The sequence below is a fragment of the Natrix helvetica genome (assembly GCF_964273705.1).
Source record: "Natrix helvetica genome assembly, chromosome: Z".
Taxonomy (NCBI): Eukaryota; Metazoa; Chordata; class Lepidosauria; order Squamata; family Natricidae; genus Natrix; species Natrix helvetica.
Genome location: NC_138554.1, coordinates 52,850,769 through 52,875,344, shown reverse-complemented (window position 1 = coordinate 52,875,344; position 24,576 = coordinate 52,850,769). Strand labels below are relative to the sequence as shown.

At 41.9% G+C, this 24,576-nt stretch overlaps 1 protein-coding gene across 2 annotated transcripts in view; it reads left to right on the top strand.

Moving 5' to 3' along the window:
- Positions 1-2,801: 2,801 nt before the first annotated feature.
- Positions 2,802-24,576, top strand: part of LOC309382044 (uncharacterized protein) — a 196,657-nt gene continuing 174,882 nt past the window's right edge. The window contains exons 1-9 of one of the 2 annotated variants that reach the window (XM_081933498.1): positions 2,802-2,959; positions 3,992-4,131; positions 6,383-6,421; positions 9,369-9,587; positions 10,630-10,674; positions 10,840-10,881; positions 11,020-11,064; positions 12,730-12,774; positions 13,580-13,684. In XM_081933498.1, the coding sequence (XP_081789624.1) occupies positions 4,034-4,131; positions 6,383-6,421; positions 9,369-9,587; positions 10,630-10,674; positions 10,840-10,881; positions 11,020-11,064; positions 12,730-12,774; positions 13,580-13,622 (576 nt within the window). In that variant the 5' untranslated portion in view covers positions 2,802-2,959; positions 3,992-4,033 and the 3' untranslated portion in view covers positions 13,623-13,684. Of the gene's footprint in view, positions 2,960-3,991; positions 4,132-6,382; positions 6,422-9,368; positions 9,588-10,629; positions 10,675-10,839; positions 10,882-11,019; positions 11,065-12,729; positions 12,775-13,579; positions 13,685-24,576 lie in introns of those variants that run through there. The other variant, XM_081933497.1, reaches the window with a different exon arrangement.

Sequence of the window (24,576 nt, the reverse complement as noted above, 5' to 3'; positions counted from 1 at the left end):
GAATTAATACCGAGGAGTCTGAAACGTTGACTGAACCATTGCCTGATAAAACATTGTCCAATGAAGCAGATTGGGAGTATCAGGAACAAGCCACATCTGCTCCCCCTTCATCTGACATTTTGTCAAGCTCCGAAAACTATCTTCTTCAGGCTAATGTCTTTGAAATTGAGGTGAAAAAACAGTTGGCACACCTGATTGTTAATGAGCCTCTGAGGAACCTAATTGCCCAGTTGATCCGTATCATAAAAGTGAACTGTAGAGAACTGACTACTCAGACATCTTGTGGTTTTCTTATCTCTAGAATAGGGCTTGCAATGAGACTCTTCAATAAGAGAAAACCCATCCAGGAACCATCTGCTCGGTTGAAACCCTACTTGTTGCTGACTAAAAATGAAACCAATATGAAAACAGCAAGCTCCAGAACAATGGAGGAACCTTCTGATGAGGTAAAAGCAACCCATATAAATAATCCTAACAGGTGCAAGATTAGGAGTATTGCAAGATTTAGATACCTAGATGTCTCCCTTATTTTCCCCAGAAGGCCCAATTGAGGCAAATTGTGAATTCATTTCTGTAAAAACAATTACTCTTTTTGAGTAAAAGCCTTGTTAGATTGTGTATTGTAATGTGCATGTGCCAAGGCATCTTCTCTGCCTGATTCCCATCTCTACATACAAGGATAAGCGACATGTAAGTGTCTTACAAATTGTGATCAGCATCTGGGGAGAACTGCGTATAGCACAAAGCGAAAGTAACAGAAACGTGAAAACAAGGGAAAGCCGAATGAGGTTTATTAGAATTAAATCAGAAATTTCAGATATGATTACTTTCATAAAACTGGATTGGTAAAACTGTTGTTGCTTTTAAAGTGTAGGTGTTCCCGAATATACTTTTCTTCTGAGGAAAAGAGCTTTTATGTTAAAATATGCAAAGGCCCATCTTCCACTTTACTTCTCTTTGTTTAACCTTGCAGATACCAAAGCAGGGAATTCCACAATATGGGAATGGCCTCAAATGGTGGTTGGCTGTTTCAGTGACAACAGTGACGGTGGTTGTTATTTTAATAATTTGTTTGATTGAGGTAAGCTATTTTTCTATAGATCCTTATATTAATTTATTTACACACTATATTTCAAAGTCTAATAATGAAAAGATAAACTTCTTCAAACTCTCAATATACTGCTTTAGTGAAGAGCCAGCATTTCCTTGAACACCGTAACTCAGAAACCACTTTACTGCAGTCAGGATTTAATATTCAACCTCAAAGAAAAGTGGGATTGATTTTTGTAAAATTATTGGTGAGGGGGACAAATCATGACTAAATGGGTATATTAAGCTTGGATTCATTCCATCTTCAATTCTGAGAGGGAACGTCTGGCTGGTAGGCTTAATTTGCTCCATAAGAACTTTTTATGGGGTTTACCAAGGCACTGTTGGAGATCCCACACCTTTTTATAAGCAGAAGATGGAGAAAAAGAGAAGTTTCTTATTGAGAAGCAGAGAAAAAACGTTCTCTGTGATAGTCATTGATTCTTTTCCCTCAGTATGAAAAATATTTACATTCATCTCTCACAACTACACCTCTCTTTTTGGATTCAACAGATCTGTTCTCATCAAACTGCCAAAAGAAGAGAAGGAACCCCTCCTGTAAAACGGTAACTCTTGCCTGGAGATACTTAGTTATTTGCAACTCTCTACTGTACAAATCCTGTTTATGAAGAACAGTCTCTAGATTAAGTGGCAATGCACTTATAAAACTCTTAAAATGCAAATTTTAATTCACAAAATGCTGCATCTAAAAGTTGAAAACACTGAAAACATCGCCAAATAATCTGATTTTTTGCTGGCTGAATTTGTATATTTAGCATTGGCTTCCTGCTACATTCCTTAATTGGTCTGATATCCTTTTTTTCCCTTCTCCTCTTGGCAACTTTCAATTATTTTCAGTGCTAAACAAACATTAAAGTTCAGATTACCAGGACAGCATGCATGCCAATGAAGCCAAAAATAAGTAAAACCCCAAACGGCTATGTGGTTACCTACAGCGTGTACTCTTAAAACTTTGGAGACATTGCAGATGTGGGTTTCAGCATAAGAAGCAATTAAGGCTTCTGCTGCCTGGTTATAGTTTGTACATGCACAGAAGAATCTTGTGACTGAAAAGCCTTTTAAGTCCATTTTGAGAAACAAATATAGACATCTTTCATTACATGATGAGAGTTTGTATACTTCTCCAGTACAGAAATGGATGCCATATTTGATTTGAACATTGTCAAAGTGGTTTATCCAGTCTAAGATCTCACTATTGTTTTCTTTTTAATTGTTTCTTTAAGGACATTTCTGGGTAGAAAGAAGAAAGATACACCTGAAAAACAGGTATGTAAATGCAGAAACAATCACAGGCTATTTGGATCTGAAAAACATGGATCAACATTCCCATAAGTATTACAGATGTGGCTCAGGCAAGCCTGAATTTAATCATCATCTTCTTCTTCTTCACCATCATCATCATCATTAATAATACAAATTAAAGTGTCACTGAATGGTGGATTTTTAAAAATTTTTGCAAGCTGCCTGGAATCACTTATGTGTGATTTGGATGATTACTTAAATTTGTTTAAATAAAGAAAAAATATATAATCCTGTCATTTTGGGAGTATATTAAACTCAATAAGACTTACTACTGAGTAAATATGCTTCAGGATTGGGTGTAGTTTAACATAGGTTGGCTTTTACTTGGTAATTGAAGTTATCTCTCTAAATGTAGCTGTTCCTGTTTTAAAGTCACTCATTGGGTTTTAAAGTCATGTAAGACAGGCAGGATAATCACTCCATATTGAGAATTCTGTGGATAAAGATGGCAGCTTCCTAGCCGTTCCTCCTAATTTGCCAGTTTCCCCCGCCTTTCACCATTTCTTCTGGATCCTGAAAGGCAATCACTTGCCTTCAGGAACAGAAGGTAAACTTATTTTCCGTTCAAGTAGAAGTAATTCAGAACCACTTTAGCTTCTCTCTGTAGAATGAGAAGAAGGCCATTGTAACAGCCAATGTTCTGGAATCTTTCCAACACCTACGATTTATAGATGACTGACAATTTGAAATGACTAAACATATGCTATAGCATTTAGGGGAAAAACAATATTGCGAACATTTTGAAGACTTTTTATGACATAGTTCCCACATTGTGCCAAACTGTGGATGAACAGAAAATTATTTATGGAGTAAATCCCAATGGCTGGATTCACAAAAATTAAAGGGAAAATCTGAATGTGTGAAGTGTATTGAGTCAAATGTGGAAACCATATCTTACAATTTTATGTATTTTGGGTATTTATCATTATTCCTAATGCATCTTTTCAGGAGAAAAATTTTGCTACAACCATTTGTGACTTATTAAATATACCAAAGATGAACAAGCATGGCTTTTTGCAAGCATCTTTTCCAGCTCTGTCAAACCCATTAATGTGGGAGATAGCATGCATGAAGCAAGATTGGTCCTTTGAAAAGATTCCATAAGAATAATAGTGACAATTCACTTAAACCAGAGTGGTATCTACCAGATGAATTGATAATAGTCTTATTTCCATACAACGTTAAGGCATACATTTATTTCATATATCATAATTAAACTAACATTAAATAATATATATTAAGCATAACAACATTTGCAAAACTTAGGAATGCTAATATTTTTTTAACTGCAGCTAACTACTAATGTTATTGGCTACTAACACTAAATTGGCAGAAATACAAAATACATTCCAGAATTCTCTATCATAGATAAAGAAGGAGCTCAAACTCATGACCTAATTAAGAGTTCACAGTTATGTTTGCTCTAATTTGCTAGCCACATATTCCTTCAGAAAGAACCTCCATTCCAGGATCTGGAATTTGAATCTGGGATATAAATAAAATGATAATGCAACACGAACATTAAAATCTCAGGCTGAAGTTTTATTTTCATTATTTCACATCCTTTCCTCATGCTTAGACTTCGGTATCTTCCTTGGACAAGCCTCCTTGGCTTGAGGAAATGTATCATGATAAAGTATGGAAAAAATACAGCACTGATAAACCTCATGATGAAGAATCCTCTGAAGAGGAAGTGATATTCAGTCGTGAAACCGCAAGGTATTTTTTCTTTTCCTTTTTCCCCTTTGGCACATATTACAAGAAAGAAATTTACAAAGCAGGAGGAGGGGAAGGAGGAGGAGGATGCATTTAATTATGTCCACCTCTTGGCAATTCTAGGGCCAGGTCTCGCCACATCTTCCTATTTTACACTACTTCCTTGAGCTTTTGTCTGCTCTGGTTGATATCAGGTTTTGATGGTGTCCAGCCACCATGTTCTTTGACAGCCTGGTTTCCTTTTACCACTGACTCTTCCAAATGTAATTGCATTCTCCAGTGAACTCCCCTGTGCAACATGACCAAAGTAAAACTAGAGTGGGAATCATCCCATTCTGTAACTTAGAGAACATCTTTATATTTTTCATTACAAAATTTTTGGAACAAATTTGTCCAACTGAGAACACTGCAATGTGTTTTACATGGGACTGTCCTTGAAGATCACTTCAACTGCCTTTGAAGGCAACTCAGAAGCAGTGACGTGCAGTGAGGTTTATGGCTGGTGAGGCTGGTGACGTCAACAGGAAGGCGGGGAATGGGATCACTTGTGCTGGAGGCTGAGGTAGCTTTGCCGGCTTGCGCTCCGCAGTCCCCAACAGCAGCTGCTTTTCAGTGCTTTTCTGAGCATCTGGCATTTAGGACATCCAGCTATCTATCTAAATGTCAGACGCACAGAAAAGCACTGAAAAGCACTTTGCCTCCAAGCCACTTTGTCTTGATGATGTCGCTGCAGTGGCTGGGCGTGGCCGGACCTCCAGAGCGGCGTCGAGGCAGTCCAGGCAGATGAAAGAGCGAGCGAGCGAGCGATGGAGGATCAGGCAGCCTGATCCTCGTTCGCTCGCCCGCCGGACTTCCTCGGCACCACTCTGCCTACCTCTGTCCGTCCCGGGAGATGCAGCGACATCATCAAGACGAAGTCCAGCGGAGGCAGAAATGTTGTCAGCGCTCCTGGACTTCATCTTGATGACGAAGTAACAAAAGCGACTGGAGAACGACGAGAACCTTCCTGCCTCTGCTGGACTTCGCGCGCTCCTCGCGACCGCAATATACGTCCAGAAGCGGCTTTTGTGGCTAATGGGGTTTGGGCTTCCAGCCCAACAGCCCCTGCCACTTCTGGACATCTATTGCAGCCGCGAGGAGCGCGCAAAGTACAGCGGAGGCAGGAAGGTTATTGGCGCTTCCGAGAACCCTCCTGCCTCCGCTGGTTGCCCAGCTGACACCTCCCCCCACGCGCTCCTCCTCCTCCCTCCTCCTCCCTCCTCTTCCTCTTCACTCCCCCAAAGCTCTTCTCCTTACCGGAGCTTAGTGGGAACCGTGTAAAAGGGATGGGAGGAAATATATATTATAATTTATTATTATATATTATATATTATTTCATGATGAGAGGTGAGGCTCTGCCTCCCCTGCCTCCCCTGACCGCACGTCCCTGCTCAGAAGCTACAACTGGCCACAAAACCAGTGGCACATACAATCCTCGGTTTGCCAATCTTTCACGCATACAATCTGTTGTATAAGCTGTATTGGCTCCCAGTTTAATTCTGGGTGTAATTTAAGATCCTAGTTAAATGCCTACATACCAGAGATCAGGATATTTGCAGGATTGCTTCTGCCTGACAGAATCTGCCCTTCCTACCAGATCGGATAGGGTAGGTACGCTCCAGCTCCTTTCCTGAAGTCTTCCCATCTGGTGGGAGCTCAGAGGTGTGCCTTTTTCTGTGGCTGTCCCTACCTTATGGAACACTCTCCCCTCAAAGGATTTGGCAAACTCAGGTGCAGGGAGGGAAAAAGAATATGTGAATCTGGTAATGAAACATCTCAAAGGAAAGACTACAGAGCCTGGTTTTTGTTTTCATTTAATGGTTTATTAATTTTATTATTATTACTACTCAGAATTTTGTTTAAGATGGGCAGCCATACAAATATTTCTTATAGAGGTAAAGTGTGGCACTCCACAGAAATGCTTATTTTTTCTTCCATTGAAAAAAGCAACAATATATCTGCAAAAATGAAAAATGTATGCAATTGCAGATGTTGCCCTTGTTACTCCAAAATTTGGATGTTCTCTTCATATACTGCTTCTTTGCTGGGGACACCAGTTAGCTTTTCTGGCAATGGCTGCTTTCTCTAAACATGGGCATACATCACTGCAGAACCGTTGTGTGTAATATTGTTTTGAAAATAGGTTTGTTTACAACCGTCATGTATAAGATCTTATTGTTGAACAACAAACTCTATAATTTCTGCTCTTTATCAGACCTCCAGAAAAACTTGAGCCTCGTCTTGTGGAACTAACGTAAGTTACTACATATACTATAAAACTATTACTAATGTTGTTTTCCTGTTTAAAATTTAGAGCACCACAGCAATTCTTCTGCATTTTTGTTGAAATGAAATTATTAGAAAACTTTAGAGTGCTGTTTCCAACACAATTGAGTAACTGAGCAGAGTTCAAAACTTTGGAAGAATACTTATGGTATAAGTTGCTGGATGTGTTAGCTGGATTGGTGGTTGATTTCCCCAGGCTTATGGTCCTGGGGGATTTCAATCTGCCTTCCATTGGCGAGACATCCGAGTCAGCTCGGGAGTTCATGGCTTCCATGACAGCTATGGACCTAACTCAGTTAATTCAAGATCCCACCCATAATGGAGGACACACGCTCGACCTGATTTTTGTCTCTGGGCAGTGAATGAATGATCTAGATTTAGGGGATATTTCTATTCAGCCCTTGTCATGGTCTGATCATTTCCTCATCAGGCTTGACTTCCATACTTCTACCCCTCGCCGCAGGGAGGCAGAACCGACTAGATGGTTCTGCCCCAGGCGCCTGATGGACCCTGAAAGGTTCCTGATGGAGCTTGGGACTTTTCCTGAGTCCCTTGCTCACAACTCGATCGAAGCCCTAGTGGAAGCCTGGGATAGGGCGGTCACTGGGGCCTTGGATCACGTTGTGCCTTTGCGGCCTCTGACCCAGTGTCGATCCCAGGTGGCTCCCTGGTTTAACAAGGAGCTCTGGGAGATGAAATGCCAGAGAGTGGCTGGAGGGCCAGCCAGTCCGAATCTGATCGAACACTAGTAAGAATTCATATTAAATCCTACTTAGTGGCGATAGAAGCAGCAAAACGGCAACTTTTTTCCGCTCTTATCGCATCCGCAGATAACTGCCCAGCTGCCCTGTTTAGGGTGACCTGCTCCTTACTTAACCAAGGAACTGGGGAAGACCCCTTGCAGGGTAGGGCTGAAGAATTTGTTCAGTATCTGCAGGATAAAATCACTCAGATCCGGACAGGCTTGGACTCTGACTGGGTATATTCGGGCAAGCCAACAGGGATGAATCTTGAGGAGACAATCTGGGATGAGTTTGACCCTGTGACCCCCGAAGGCATGGACAGGATTATGGGGAGACTCAGTGCTGCCACTTGTATGCTGGACCCGTGTCCCTCTTGGTTAGTTTCGGCTTCCCGGGAGGTGACTTGAGGCTGGCTCCAGGCGATTACCAATGCTTCATTGAGAGAGGGGTTCTTTCCCACCGCTTGAAGGAGGCAGTGGTGAGACCCCTCCTTAAGAAGCCTTCCCTGGACCCAGCTTCTTTAGCCAACTATCGTCCAGTCTCCAACCTTTGCTTTGTAGCAAAGGTTGTCGAGAGTGTGGTAGCACGTCAGCTTCCCCAGTACCTGGATGAAGCTGTCTATCTGGATCTGTTTCAGTTGGGTTTCAGGCCCAGGTACAGCACGGAGACGGCATTGGTCGCGTTGGTCGATCTCTGGCGGGCCCGGGACAGGGGCTGCTCCTCTGTCCTGGTCCTATTAGACCTCTTGGCGGCTTTCGATACCATCGACCATGGTATCCTACTGCGACGACTCGGGGGGTTGGGAGTGGGGGGCACTGTTTTACGGTGGTTCTCCTCCTACCTGTCAGATCAGTTGCAGTTTGTGTTGACTGGAGGGCAGAGATAGACCCCCAGGTGCGTCACTTGTGGGGTGCCCCAGGGGTCAGTTCTCTCACCCCTCCTGTTCAACATATATACGCTGGGCGAGATCATCCGTGGTTTTGGGTACGGTATCATCAATATGCTGATGATACCCAACTTTTCATCTCTACCCCAAACTACCGAAACGATGCCCTCGATGTGATGTCCCGATGCCTGGAGGCTGTGCGGATCTGGATGGGGAGGAACAGGCTCAAACTCAATCCCTCCAAGACTGAGTGGCTGTGGTTTCCGTCATCCCGATTTGTGCATCTTGTTCCATCTTTGATGATAGGGGAGAAATTTAGCCCCCTCAGAGAAGGCCCGCAATCTGGGAGTCCTCCTGGATATGCGGCTTAGTTTAGAAGAACACCTGATGGCCGTGACCAGGGGGGGCTTTTACCAGGTTCGCCTGGTACGTCAGTTGCGCCTCTTCCTGGATCGGGATGCTCTGTGCACAGTCACTCATGCCCTCGTCCTTTCTCGCTTGGACTACTGCAACGCTCTCTACACGGGGCTGCCCTTGAAGAGCACCCGGAGGCTTCAGCTGGTCCAGAATGCGACCGCGCGGGTTATCATGGGGGTATCTAGGTACTCCCATGTTACACCCCTTTTAGGCGGCCTGCACTGGTTGCTGGTTGTTTTCCGGGTGCGATTTAAGGTATTAATTAATTATGACCTTTAAAGCGCTCCATGGCTTAGGCCCAGGGTACCTGCGAGACCACCTACTGCCACCAGTAGCCTCCCATCTTCCAGTACGATCCCACAGAGTTGGCCTCCTCAGGGTGCCGTCGGCCAGGCAGTGTCGGCTAGTGACCCCCAGGGGGAGAGCCTTCTCTGTGGGAGCACTTTCCCTCTGGAATGAGCTGCCCCCGGAGCTTCGCATAATCCCTGACCTCTGGGCCTTCCGACGCGCCCTAAAAAGTTGGCTTTTCCAGCAAGCCAGCCTGGCCTGCTAATTTTATCTCATTTTTAAAATGTTATTGGCCTATTAATCAGGTTTGGTTTTTTGGATATGTATCTAATTTCTTTTTAACTTTCGTGATATGTGTTTTTTAATGTTGTATGCCGCCCTGAGTCCTTTGGGAGAATAAACCAATATAAATCCAATAAAATAAACAAAACAAACAAACAAACAAACACACAAACACTTGTTACTACCTTTAGAGAAATTGTGAAAGGCTGGGTTCACATAAGGAAATAAAGGATCACAACTTTGTTCTTTATTAACCATTTAAACTTGGATTGCTCTTTGTTTTTGCTTTATCTTCCTAGGAAGATAATGCCACCACCCTCACCAACAGCAACTGAACCTCCAGCTCCAGCTCCAGCTCCAGCTCCGGCTCCAGCTCCAGTTCCAGCCCCAGCCCCAGCTCCAGCTCCAGCTCCAGCTCCAGCTCCAGCTCCAGCTCCAGCTCCAGCTCCAGTTCCAGTTCCAGCTCCAGCTCCAGCTCCAGCTCCAGAGCCTGTTAAAAAGGCCAGTTCAAAGAAACTGTGAGTATCTGTAGAGTTATATGTGTGGGATAGTATTCCTTTACTTGAAGGTAGGTCCACCTATAGATTCTCATTCATTCAGTTTATGAAAGAGCCATGGTGGTGCAGTGGTTAGAATGCAATATTGAAGGGTAACCCAACCGCTCACTGCTAGGAGTTCAATCCTGATTGGCTCAAGATTGACTCAGCCTTCAATCCTTTCAGTGTCATTAAAACGAGGATTCAGATTGTTGGGTGCAATATGCTGCCAAGTGGTGGAATTCAATTTTTTTTACTACCAGTTCTGTGGGGTGTGGTTTGGTGGGCACGCCCACCAGAGGATGCCTCCTAGTGGCTTGGTGGGCATGGTGTGGTGTGGTCATGGCAGGGGAAGAATACTTTTAAATCTCCATTCCCTCCTAATCAACTGGGACTCGGGAGGCAGAGAATAGATGGGGGCGGGGCCAGTCAGAGGTGGTATTTACCAGTTCTCTGAACTACTCAAAATTTCTGCTGCTGGTTCTCTAGAACTGGTCAGAACCTGTGGAATAACACCTCTGATAGTGACTCTGTAAACCTGACTCTGTAAAGCACTGTATATAAGTCTTACTCCTATTGCTATACAATTTCTTAATCATATTTATATACACTGATTGTGTTTCATAGTTGCTATACTAAGAGAGGCTGCTTGAAATTCCTAGCCTTATGTATAGCCAAGCAAATTGGGATGGAGCGATATTTGCTTCATCAGGAGGGGAGAAAAATTCTCCAATAGAATGGAGAGGACCATTTATCTACAACATGTTTTTCAATCACAGAACCTTTAAGATGAGTGGATGTCATGTCCCAAAGTTCCCTAGCCAGCCATGTTTAATAGTAACATCTAAAAGTTCCTGAGGTTGAGAAAATCCAGTCTAAACTTCCTTTCATTTTAAGAAGTTTGAAAAGAAATGAGCCATTACCCTTCCCAGGATCATGTGTCCGTAGGAAGGACGCAATCTCAGTTGTAGCAGAGTTCTTTTTAACTTCTCTTCTGTTAAAACACCTTTCTCTTCTTTGTCAGGTCTGAAAAAGAAACACCCACTAGTGAAACTGCACCAACAACTGAGTGAGTAGTAGAGCCTCTCAAGGATTGTTATTTAACTTATATGCTTTTTCCTCCAAGATATTTCCTGGAAATTTTACAATTTTAAATTTTAAATTGACAATTTTAGATGCAGCAGAATTTTTTTAAACTTCTATTCTCTTAAAATGTTTTTCTGTTCTTTCTCAGGTCAGAAAAAGAGACGCCCAGTGAAACCGCACCAACGACTGAGTGAGTAGTAGACTCCCTCAAGGATTGTTCTTTAATTTATAATCTTTTTCCTCCAAGATATTTCCTGGGAAGGGAAGGAGACAATCTTAGCTGAAGCAGAATTCTTTTTAGCTTCTATGTTTGTTTGTTCTTTGTCAGGTCAGAAAAAGAGACAGCCGCTAGTGAAGCTACTCCAAAGTCTGAGTGAGTACTACAGTCTGTCAAGGGCTGTTCTTTCACTTATAACTTTTTTCCTCCAAGTTATTTCTAAGTAATGTGTTTGTTTAAAACAACATCTAATATGTACTGTTACTATTGCAGCTTCATCATTATTAAAATCAACAACTTTACACATCTAAAAGCCTTTGCATATATAAACTAAGTATAAAATATGCTGCATGCAGAGTTGTAACACCCTAATTCCTCCTGTATTGTAATAGTATGAAATAATCTGGAAAAATAAAGGGTCCATTTTAGTAGCTGAAGACATTTCAGATTCTAAGAGCATTCTGAATTAAAAATTTAAATTGGGGGAAGCAGAAGTAGGAAGCAGAGGATGCCTCTTAGTTCTAGCACTCACTAACCTGGTTGAAACTACAAGGCAAAAAGCAGCATTCTTTTCAGACTGCCCCACTCCCCAAACCCAAATGAGTATTTCTAGCTGAGTGCAAGAAATTGCCCAAAATAATTTGCTGCCCAAATTTGAACAGCATAAAGTGCCTCCCTCCTAGGGAGGCTTACTTTATTTTGGTTCTCATTAAGGAAGGTTTTGTGAAATCTTCTCCTCTCTTTAGTGTAAGTAAATGGAGTTAATGATGCTACAAAACTGATTTCTTTGCTGATACAATAGGGAAATGCCTTGCACAATGCTTTTGCATTTACCTGCAAATTCTGTTCCAACCTGACTGGTACTTAGATAAAAGAAGGCTTAAATATGGGGTTGAATGTCCTCTAGGCCCAACAGAAGAGACCACAATGTGAGATGATGAAAGAGAACGTTCTTACTAATAAAATAAAATAAAATCCTCATGACTGAATTTGGAGAGATGAAGAAAAGCGAGTCATAAGCAGTAATATTTGGAAGGCAAGGACTAAAATGGTCCTCTAGTGTGTGAGGAACCCATACAAAAAGCAAGCTTACATACAAGCGATAACTGCAACACAGGCCATTCTTGAGGCTCCTAGAGTGGCCCATGTTGCTTCTCTGCTCTAAGAGCTGCCCTGGTTGCTGGCTTGCTTCTGGGTGCAATTCAAAGAGTTGGTTATTGCCCTTAAAGCCCAGCATGGCATTGGTCCAGGCTATTTGAGGAACAGTCTCTCCCCATTGAGGCTGGCCCACTCCACTCACGTCAGCAGAGGAGGCAATCTTCAGGCTCCTCCAGTCAAGGAATTGTGGCTGCCGGGGTCCAGGAGAAGGACCTTCTCTGCTGTGGCTCCTGCCCATCAGGACAACTTAACCTTGAGATGAGATCGTCTCCCACCCTTCTGACCTTCCATAAGGTTAGCCCTGAAGACCTGACCCTGCCAGATGGCTTGGGGCCCCAACAAGAGACAGCATCACACTGGAGGTGGCTGGTGAATTAAGAGGCAGTCCCTCCCTCCCCACTGAGCATCCCTCTCCCTCCTTCCCTATCTTTTTATTATCTTTCATTTATTAACTTTATCTTTGATTATAGCCATTTTTGTAATCTTAGACATATTTATCTTTTAAGCTGTAAGCCTCCCAGGGTTGCTTAGGAAGAAGATGGGTGCCAATTAAATGGAATAAATAAACAGATAAATAAGGGCAAGCTGACCAGGTGAGGATAAAATATTCACCTGCTGCAATAACAATACTTACATTCTGCTTTTATTTTTTCTTTTAACCAGGGCTTCAGAAGCAGAAGAAGAAACTGAAGGTACTTCCAAGAAAGCGTAAGTAGCTTCAGTGGGCAAGTCAGGAGTAGTTCTCTTTAAGAATTTTTGAAGTGATTCAGAATGCATCATGGGATATTTAATGTGTAAAACATCTCATAATCTCATCATTTTATTTCACTGTTCAACAGTAGAAAGAAAAAGTTCTAGTAGAAAATAGGAAAAGGAAGGAGCAAAACTAGAAAAGAGCAACAACTTTTTACCTTTTCCCGTTCTGGAGTACCAAACCCCTATTACGAAAGGGAGCAGATGCTCCTTTCAGTGTATATTCATTGTATGTTTCTTTGCATATATGTGGATGTAATTTCCAATCATTTTTCTATCTATCTGATTCTAACAGATCGGAGGCTTTTTCAGTTTTGCTTTTCTATTTGTATTTAAATTGGATCCCATATTTACTCCTATACTGGATCCTATATTTGAAGAATAGTCAGAAACCTATTGATCACCTTAGGGCTTCACTTCTCCCTTTCCCTATCCTCACCATAGATAGAAAGTGATGCTGCCAGACCCAAAGTAGCTATTGTGAGAAGATTCTATGGGTGGTTACCGAGGCCTTTTCTATTAGAGCAACTGGCTATGAGAGGGTTGTTGAAATGCAGCTCTGAAATACTGAAATTCTTGCTCTTCATAAAAAATAATGGCACCTCAATATATGGATATTTCTTTAGAAGGACCTGAGAATAAGGGTAGTGGGTCAATTATTATAATAATAGCTTGACAAAAGTTGAAGAAACTGACTAGAAAAATATGTAGCTTTACAACCATATCGTAATATCATCTTTTATTCCTTTTATATCTACAGAAGTTCAGAAGGAGAGGAAGAAGAGGAAGAGGAAGAAGACTAATACTATTTATATAGAACATTGTTTATTGCTATATATTTTACTATTAAATACATTTTTCTGTGCACCTTTTTATTGTTATCCTCATCCCAAGGCTTTAAAACATTTCAGAATAGCTATTCTCCCATATGGAGCAACTGCAATTGGGTTGGGCTAAGGTTCTTATTACTTATGGCCCTAGTGACTACCAATGATAAAATCTATATAGGTTTCTTAGTGCCAGAATGATGTTTTACAAATGTGTAGATCATTCACATGACATTTGTGTAGTGGCAGAATTATCCTCGTATGTATGTATTCATTTATTATTGCATCTCTATAAAATGTTTCCAGGTTACCAAATGCAGAATAAGTATCAGTTCTTTTTACATCTGTAACTAAAATTATGTCTATGAACTATAAACCCCCCCCCCACACACACACACTAGCAGGGAGTGAAATAAGACTCATGATGTGACTAAGAATCCACAACATTTACAATACAAAATGAAAATGTAACAGATATTAAAAAGACTGAGGAATAAAACAATATTCACTTGATGGCAAAATAACAAAATTAGCTGTATAAAGCTGTTCTCCTTTGCAAGGAAAACATTCAATTTTCCTCACTTCACTTGTCAGGAGCACAAAAATAAAATAAAACAGCTTTTGAAAAAGCTTTCATGGTTCAAACTGAGAGATGTGAGAATATAAACTCTTTCTAAAATCTTAATCCCAAATCAAAGGTGCACCAGATGTTGAGCCCAGAAACATCCTGTGCAGCTAATAAGTCATTGGAGTAGCATGGAAAATTTCTCAATCTTCAAAAATTTTGCAGCATTATTTGGCCCATTGAAACTTTAAGACTCTTTGAAAACAATGCACTGTGGAAGATGACCACAGCAGGGTGAAGGGTAGACAGGAAAAGTGGCAACCAGCATATCAGCCAAAACTGATGAAGAATCTTTATTTCTTGTCATAGAGACTGCTCAAGGTTTTGGGGGCAACATTGGATCAGGAAGCTCTCCGAAAAGCCCATTGGGCTGGATGAATAGTTTAAACACATGTGCACACCAGTATTCCCTTCTTGTATGCTTAGTTTCAAGTTTCCTAATCATTATTCTATCCATAACCACATCATTCTTTATATTCATTGAGAAAAAAAATAAACTCAAATTCATCTACCCTTTGTGGTACTTCTGGATCTCTCTCATTCAGATATTGATTGAAACATCAAAGTTAACATGGAAAAAAGAAGGAAATCCTTCATGGGACTCTGCTACCACCACTATTAGAAACTAGCCATTCAAGCAAGAATATAACTAGCTCAAGCTTCACCTCCAGCATACAATTTATATAGACAGTCCAGAATAATAGAAGGGTTGATGGTATCAAAAGCTCCAATGACATCAAAGTGGAACTTTATTTGTTCCTGTGGTATTGCTGTTCTTCTTTTTAAAATAAAGCTTTTGATTGAAAATCACCTGCTAAAGCACTGTGTCTGCCTTGCTATCTGGGTTTATAGTATGAAAAGCAAGCATTCTTGCAGCTATGGGAAAATTATTGTATTTATAGCAAAAGCCACAAAGTGAAGCCATCTTGTTATTTTTACACTCTCAAGTGGTAGATGAAGAAAATAAACATAATTGAGAGATTATCAACTACAATTATAATAAATAAAACTTATTAAAACGAAGGAAGGAAAGGCAATATTTACATAATAAAGGTTTGGGGGAAGTGGCAAGTGCCCAGTAGATGTCTAAGAACCAGGTCCGTAGAACTAAGAGATATCAGGAGAGGCACCATTTCAGTTGAGGTAGAAGTGGAAGATTGCAGACAGAAAATCCTAGGAATCTGATTTGATGGCAACTGTTGAGGAAGGTTGGCAAGTCCTTGTCTGAGTACCTGGGGTTATTTCTATTGTTGCGCAAAGCAACCTTTTCAAGGAGACAGCAGAGCCAGGAAACTGCAGTTTTAAGAGACAATAAATGTAACTGAAGATGAAAGATTGAAGTTTGGTGCCTTCTAATCAGTGTTGACCTCTGGAGACTGTCTGGAGAAGTCCCTGCACTTTTCTTGGAAAGATTTGTAAAATGAGCTTGGGCCTTTGACAGGTTTTAAAATGAAGAAACCAAAAACAACAATGTTGATTAAGAACATGTCTTCTCAGGACAGTGATATATTGACCAAACAGTTGGATTTTAGGGTTGAGAAAAAGATGAAATACTTAGGTTTATGTTGGCAAGTACAAATGTAAAACTGTTTCAAAATAGTTATGTTCCTCTTTGGAGGGATACTAAGTCGAACCTACAAAGATGGGACAAACTGCACCTATCACTATTGAGCAGAATCTCTGTAATTAAGATTAATATTTTACCAAAGATGCTTTTTAAAAATTTGAGACGTTACCAATACTTGCAACTAATAATCAATTTAAACAATGTCAGGAGGATATTTCTAAGTTTATATGGCAAGGGAAAAAGAATTAGATAAAAGCTACTGCAAGATGCTAAGGAAAGAGGGGGTTTGGGTCTACCAGACTCGAAACTGTATTTTGATGCATGTTGTCTGCCCTGGTTAAAAGAATGGGTGAACCTCCAGAACAAAAGGCTACTTGAACTTGAGGGCCATGAATTAAGTTTTGGATGGCACAGCTATCTATGGTGTGATAAAATTAAAGTTAATGTTGATTTTAATAATCACTTTGTTAGATGTTCCACACTAAGAGTTTGGAATAAATATAAAACAAGGCTCTCTATGAAGCTGCCTCTCTGGATGTCACCCCAGGAAGCTTTTCTTTTAAGAAAAGAAATGGTGGCAAATTCAGACTGGTTTATCTTTCAACCCTTTTGACCCAATACTAAAGCCAAGGGAAGAACTTGAATCAGAAGATTATGTTTTCCATTGGTTTACTTGTCAACAACAGAAAGAAAGATTTAAATTGTATAAAAAGAGTTATGGGTTTGACTTCGTTAAAAATGAATTGGAAATCTTACTGTGTGAAAATGATGAACATATTATTGCTAAGATTTATAAACTGTTAGTGAAATTGAAATGTGAAACATTGCATGATTCAGTGGGTAAGGAATTTTAGTTATGTGATGCTTGAAGAATGGAAAAATATGTGGATGAAGGGTTTAACATTTATATTAAATTATAATTTAAAAGAAACTTTTTGTAAGATGATGTATTGCTGGTATCTAACACCAGATAGGTCATCTAAGATGTATAAAGGTATGTCAAAAGAGTGTTGGAAGTGTAAAAGTAAACAAGGGACTTTCTATCATTTATGGTGGACGTGATAAAGCAAAAATAAATAAATTGGAGCATCATTCATATTTTAATACAGAAAATTTTGAAAATGAAGATAAAGATGAAACCAGAAACTTTCCATGCATACATGTGGATTTAATTTCCAATCATTTTTCCATCTATCTAATTCTAACAGATTGGAGGCTTTTTCAGTTTTGCTTTTGCATTTGTATTTAAATTGGATCCTATATTTATTCTTTGAAAAATAGTGAGAAAACCTGCAATAACCTATGGACAAATGGCTCTTTTTAGAAATGGAAATGCTTGGTGAATTAATAAGGTCCTCTGCTAGAGCAATATATAATTACAATAATAAATGAAATCTAAAATAATAATTATAAAAAACCTGTGAATGCACATTTGCAAATCGGTAGGGAAGTTAAGTGAAAACCACCCCTGAAGAATATGCTTCCCGATCTGTATAACCAATTCACAGATGAACCCCAGAGAATATAGTATGTCTTACTCCTAAATATATTTCCATTTGGATGCCACAATAAGAATTCTCCCAAACACCGCTTTACTAGGAATAAGCAGTACCCTGTTTTTTTTAGTTGCACCCACTGTATCCCTCCTATTGAAATATTTTACTTAGCACAGATGCTTGTTTACAGGGAGATAGAAAGAGTCATGCATTTCATTTATTTATTAAACAAATGTATATAGTAGCCCAACTCACATATAGGCAATTCCATGTGGGTTATAACATTTACTGATTAATTTCCTTCAAACATATCAAAAAAGAGAAGCCAGAACACAGTAGTTCTTTCCTCAGTCTTCTTGGAAGTGCAATACGAGGAAACCTACTGCTCGCCATAGGGCTTCACTTTTTCCTTTCCTATCCTCACCATAGGTAGAAAGTGATGCTGCCAGACCCAAAGAAGCCATTGTGAGGAAATTATATGGGTGATTACAGAAGCCTTTTCTCTCAGAGCAACTGGCTATGAGAGGGTTGTTGAAATGCAGCTCTGAAATACTGAAATTCTTGCTCTTCTCAAAAAAATAATGGCACCTCAATATATGGATATTTCTTTAGAAGCACCTGAGAATAATAGTACTGGATCAATTATTATAATAATAGCTCGACAAAAGTTGAACAGACTTATTAGAAAAATAAGTTTTATAACCACACCATAATATCATCTTTCATTCCTTTTATATCTACAGAAATTCAGAAGAGGAAGAGAAAGAAGATTAATCCTACTTATCTACAGCTCTGCTTATTGCTATTTATATTATTAAATAAATTTTTCCATGCACCTTTTTTATTGTTATCCTTATTCTGAGGCTTAAAAACAGAATAGCTATTCTCCCGTTTGGAGCAATTGCAATTGTGTTGCGCTAAGGTTCTTATTACTCATGGCTTAGTGCAGGGGTGTCAAACTTGATTTCATTGAGGGCTGCATCAGAGTTGTGGTTGGCCTCAGGGTATGGCCAGTTCAACATCACTCGCATGGGGGGGGCACCAGTTGTGACCCAGGCAGGGCTGGGGGATCCATTGTCTCCAGTGGAACCTCTGCCAGGTTTTTTTTAAAAAAAAACTGTTGTTTTTGTCTACCCTCCCCCTATTGCCTCTATTCCTGGACTGACTCTACACTTGATGCCAAAAGGGCAGTTCTGCTTCCGTGCCCCCCCCCAATGCCAAAAGCTGCATGCCACCACCGTTCACCTGCCACGTGTCCCCCCCCCACAGCCCCAAAGCTCCTGCGATTGCCTATCGCCCATCACACACTGGCAGGCAGAAGCACCATGGCTCCTGTCTGCCACCTGATCAGAGGTGATATTCAGCAGGTTCTGACCAGTTTTGAAGAACAGGAAGTGGAAATTTTGAGTAGTTCAGAGAACCGGTAAATATCTCTTCTGACTGGCCCTCCCCCCATCTATTCTCCGCTTCCCGAGTCCCATCAGGAGGAAATGGGGATTTTGCAGTTACCTTCCCCTGGAGTGGGGAGGGAATGGAGATTTTATAGTATCCTTCCCCTGCCATGCCCACCAAGCCATGCCCACCAAGTCATGCCACGCCCATCAAGCCACACCCACAGAATTGGTAGTAGAAATTTTTGAATCCCACCACTGCACTAGATTGGCTTAAAGGTCCCATTCCATTTTCATGCGGGGGCAGCAGCAGTTCCAGTGGAAGATGGGGCCAAGCCAGCAAGCGGACCATGGAGGCACTGGTGAAAAAAAACCATCCCTACAACTGCCTCGCCTGGAGCTGAGTCTCACCATGTCGAACTTGGGCCCTTGGAACATGGTGCCTGGCAGAGTGATGGACTGAGTCTGTTCTGCTGCTGCCCACCTATGATTTCCTTCCTTCCTTCCTTCCCTCCATCTCTCCCCTCCTTCCCATTCCTATCTATTTCCTTCCTTCATGCTCAGAAAGAGATGAGGGATGTGGAAGAGACTGGCTGCATTGGCAGCGGCCATGCCACCACCGGCCACGTTTTCCAATACAGAGGAGGCAGTCCCAGTGAAAGGAAAGCCTTGTGGACAGGCCAGCAAGGGGCGCATGGAGGCTCTGGTGCAGGTGCAGCGCTGATTATTCTACAACCTGGTGGCAGCCATTTGGGCCAGAACATGGTCAGCCCTATTAGATCTGATCCATGGGACTGCCCTGGAGACAGCGAGAGGCCAACCCACTGCCTGTCCCTTGGACATGTGCATAGAAGGCAACAAGCATGTGAGTGCTGGTATCCTGGGTGAAAGGGAAGTACTCAGAGTGCAGTCAGTCAGTGGGGAAAGATGGTCCCCAGGAATGCCAGGATCCGTGCGCTCATCACCTCCTGTACATGCATCACGGGTGGGTGGTGGCAGCCTCTTGCTGGCTCCAGGGCGGCCCCACTGTCAGATCTAAAGTTGACTGCATTCCAGCCTGGATGTAAATCAGTGCCTGGTCAGCCTGTGCCGGGCAGAGGCACAGTGAGCCAATCCTTTACTGTTTCCAGAGTAGCCCCACAGGCCAGATCTAACCACATCACGGACTGGATCTGGCCTGTGGGCCTTCAGTTTGACATGTCTGCTAGAGAACTTCCTGCTTGTGCAGGAGGTTGGACTGGAAGACCTCCAAGGTCCCTTCCAACCATGTTATTCTGCTTCTAAACCTCTGAGAAGGAAGAATTGTTTTTTCTATCAGGATCTACCTGGTCTACCCAAAGCATGCTGCTTCTTTTCTGGGATTCGAACCTGGCCTGCTTGTTTGTCGTGAAAGCAACTCCTGCAAAGGCTCATAAACTGGGACTGAAAGGCAAAAGGGAAGCAGTATGGCTCCTTCCCATATTGGGTACACTAGGTTGCCCCGATGGAAAAAACACGTAATGTCTCCTCTGGTACAGCTGACAAATTTAAACTTGGATTAATCTCTGTTTCTTCTCTATCTTCCTAGGGAGCTAATGCCACAATCACCAGAGGCACCTGACTCTCTAGTTCCAACTCTGGCTATGGCTAAAGGTCCAGTTCCAGCTCCAGCTCCAGAGCCTGTTAAAAAGGCCAGTTCCAAGAAACTGTGAGCATATGTAGAGTTATATGTGTGGGATAGTATTCCTTTACTTGAAGGTAGATCCACCCATAGATTCTAATTCATATTTTCTGGGAAAGAGGCAGTCTTAGCTGAAGAGGATGAAGTTGACCAGTTCTATGAAGACCTACAATACCTTCTAGAATTAACACCAAAAAATGATGTCCTTATCATCATGGGGATTGAAATGCTAAAGTAGGAAGCCAAAAGATAACCAGAATAACAGGCAAGTTTGGTTTTAAAGTACAAAATGAGGCAGGGCACAGGCTGGTAGAATTTTCTCAAGAGAATATGATGGTCATAGCAAACACTCTTTTCCAAAACCCCAGAGACATCTCTACACATGGACATCACCATATGGTCAACACAGAAATCAAATTAACTATGTATTCTGCAGCCAAAGATGGAGAAACTCTTTACAGTCAGTAAAAACAAGGCCAGGAGCTAACTGTGGCTCAGCTTCTTGTGGCAAAATTTAGGCTTAAATTGAAGAAAGTAGGGGAAAGCACAAGGCCATTCAGGTATGAATTAAATCATATCCCTAATGAATATACAGTAGAGGTGGCAAATAGATTTAAGGAATTAGATAGAGTGCCTGAAGAACTATGGATGGAGGTTCACAACATTGTACAAGAGGTAGCAACTAAAACCATCCCAAAGAAAAAGAAATGCAAGAAAGCAAAATTGCTGTCTGAGAAAGCCTTAGAAATAGCTGAGGAAAGAAGGAAAGCGAAAGGCATGGGAGAAAGAGAAAGATACACCAATTGAATGCAGAATTCCAGAAAATAGCTAGAAGAGATAAGAATGCCTTCATAAATGAACAGTGCAAAGAAATAGAAGAAAACAATAGAATAGGGAGGACCAAAGATCTCTTCAAGAAAATTGGAGATATGAAGGGAATGTTTCATGCAAAGATGGGCATGATAAAGGACCAAAATGTCAGGGATCTAACAGAGGCAGAAGAGATTAAGAAGAGGTGGCAAAATTACATAGAAGAATATACAAGAAGGAGCTTAATGTTCCTGATAACCACAATGGGTGGTCACTGACCTCGAGCCAGACATCCTGGAATGCAAAGTCAAATGAGCCTTAGGAAGTCTGAGCAACAACAAAGCTAGTGGAGGTGCAGTATTAATAGCTGAGCTATTCAAAATCTTAAAAGACAATGCAGTAAAAGTGCTACATTCAATAGGCCAGCAAATTTGGAAAACTCAACAGTGGCCGCAGGATTGAAAAAGGTCAGCTTACATTCCAATTCCAAAGAGGGGCAAGATCACTGCACATGGGGACTACAGTGAAGAAATTAAAAGACACTTGTTCCTGGGGAGGAAAGCTATAGCAAAGTTAGACAGCATTCTAAAAAGCAGAGACATCACCCTGCCAAAAAAAGTGTGTATAGTCAAGGCTATGGTTTTCCCAGTTGCAATGTATGGTTGTAATAGTTGGACCATAAGGAAGGCTGAGCATCAAAGAATTGAGGCCTTTGAACTATGGTGCTGAAGAAGACTCCTGAGAGTTCCCTGGACTGTAAGGTGATCAAACCAGTCAGTCCTAGAGGAGATCAACCCTGACTGCTCTTTAGAAGGCCAAATCCTGAAGATGAAACTCAAATACTTTGGCCACCTAATGAGAAGGAAGGACTCCCTGGAGAAGAGCCTAATCCTGGGAACGATTGAGGGCAAAAGAAGAGGAGGATGAGAGAATGAGCTGGATGAAGTGACTGAAGCAGTCAGTGTGAGCTTAAATGGTCTCTGGGAGATGGTGGACAGAAAGGCATGGAGAAAAGTTGCCCATGGGGTCGCAATGGAGCGGACATGACTTCGCAACTAACAACACAAGAAAAGTTACAAGGTACAGTGCAGCCTTCTAGTGATTCATGGTCTTCACCAATGGCAGAGGCCAAAGTGCCTGTTTTGGAACCTTCTGACAAATGTTAGTTCTGGTTTTCCATAAAGATTGCTATCCAAGCATGTTGAATTACATACATTAGAGCTGACCAAGGCAGAAAAAAAATGGCTACGAGGCCGAACTGGTGGACTTATGATAAAATAATATCTTTTAACTTAGAGGACACTATCCTCAATCTAAGGAGAAGCTAAAATCAGAAGGTCATGTTTGTCATTGGTTTACATATTTACAACTGAAAGAAAGATTTAAATTAGATAAAAAGAATCATGGGTTTAACTTTGTTAAAAATGAACTAGATATTCTACTGTGTTGCAGTGATTAACATATTATTGCTACTGCAGGGAGAGCTAGGCATGGTGAGGCTGGGAGGTATGTGAGCTGGAGGCAGAGCAAGCGCTCGAGCAACCTCTCTTTCCAGCCGGGCAGGGTGCAACGCGGCTTAGCGCCTTTGGGATATTACTGGGTCGGTGAGTGCCGTTCTGCCCAGCTGGAAAAGTTGCCCGGCAACCCCCCGCTCCAGCCGAGCACAGCGCCACCCACCAACCTAGCAGTATCTCAAAGGTGTCAAGCAATGTGAGCGCCTTTGCCCTCCTCTCCTCGGCTCCTGCGGCTTTGCACCTTTGGGATAGCGCTAGGTTGGTGAGTGGTGCTGTGCCTGGCTGGAGGGGGGGTTATCCAGAGGGCTTATTATTGGGGGAAGGTGTATATTTTTGCCCACAGAAAAAATATGGCATGGCCTTATTATCAGGACATGTTGTAATTTCGGGGAAATACAGTATATACCCGTGATGGCAAACCTATGGCATATGTGCCCAAAGTGGCATGCAAAGCCATGTTGCTCAGCATGCATGGTCTTGCCTGTTCATCTTCCATGTTTCTGGCATACATTTACCCACAATGATCAGCTGTCCTTTGCATGTGCATAATTGCTGAACTAGGTTTAAAAAAAAATCAGTGAAGCCCATCCTAAGGCCCAAGTATGCCATTCTCAGGATCCAAGACTATGGTCAGTGTCCATAGGAATTTTTCCTCAGGCATTCCACCCCCCTGTGTTTAGATACAAAAGCTACCAGTAATCTAACTATTGAGAATATTAGCTTTGCATGACTAACCAATAGTACTATATTATTTCCATATTGGGAATACTTGGCCATTCTTCAATACTTGGCCATACTTTGGCCACCCACTGAGAAGGAAGGACTCATTGGAGAAGAGCCTAATGCTGGGAACAATTGAGTGCAAAAGAAGAAGGTGACGACAGAGAATAAGGTGGCTAGACGGAGCCACTGAAGCAGTTGATGTGAGCTTCAATGGATTATGGAGGATAATAGAAGACAGGAAGGCCTGGAGGAACATTGTCCATGGGGTCACGATGGGTTGGACACGATTTCACGACTAACAACAATTCCCACATACTAGTGACTTTTAATGATTTTTAATTTTTTAAAAGAGCAGCTGAGGGACACTCTGATCTTTGCTTGATTCACCTTGTATCTCTCAGCCAGTCTAGGCCAGATCTGGCTAGGAACAAAGAGAGCCAAGATACGCGTCAAAACAAATAGGCCAGAGCCTCAGAATGTAATGAGTAGGAAACATGTCCCTTGTAAAGTCAGCACTTGAGCATCTGCCTCCCAGAGCCCTTTAAAGTCTCTGGAACTTACCCTTTGGCCTTCTAGCAGGCCACGCCTACCGAGAACTACCATCTGGCAACCGGAGGCATCAGGGCTGTGCATATTCAGCCACCATGGTATCTGCCTCCATCGACGCCGATCCGGTGACAGCAGTTGTCGCCACCTGGAACGACCAGCATGTGGCTGCTGTGGAAGATTGCTGGGACTGATCATCTGGCTGGAATGGGTCCAGCAGGGAACATCTCAGTTGTTTGGTGCTATTGAGAGTTGGCATGACCAGCGAGCCGCTGCCTTGCTCATTGCTCCCGTTGCCTTCACATCAACCCCTCCCAAGGTATGGCGAGCCCTGGACCAGCAAATACCTGCTTACAGTCAAAGACTTAAAACCATGAAACCAACAATTACCGTATTTTTTAATGTATAAGATGCACTTCCTCACCCCCAAAAGTGGTTGGAAATGTCTGTGCATCGTAAAGAAGCTCTGCCCACCCACTGGCCCCCACCCTCCGGCCTCTGCCTTCCAGCAATTTACCTCCTTGCAGCAAACATCAAGCAACCTGGTCAGCACAGCCTGATTTAGCACAAGCAATTGATTGGTGGTTGAATTGGCCTC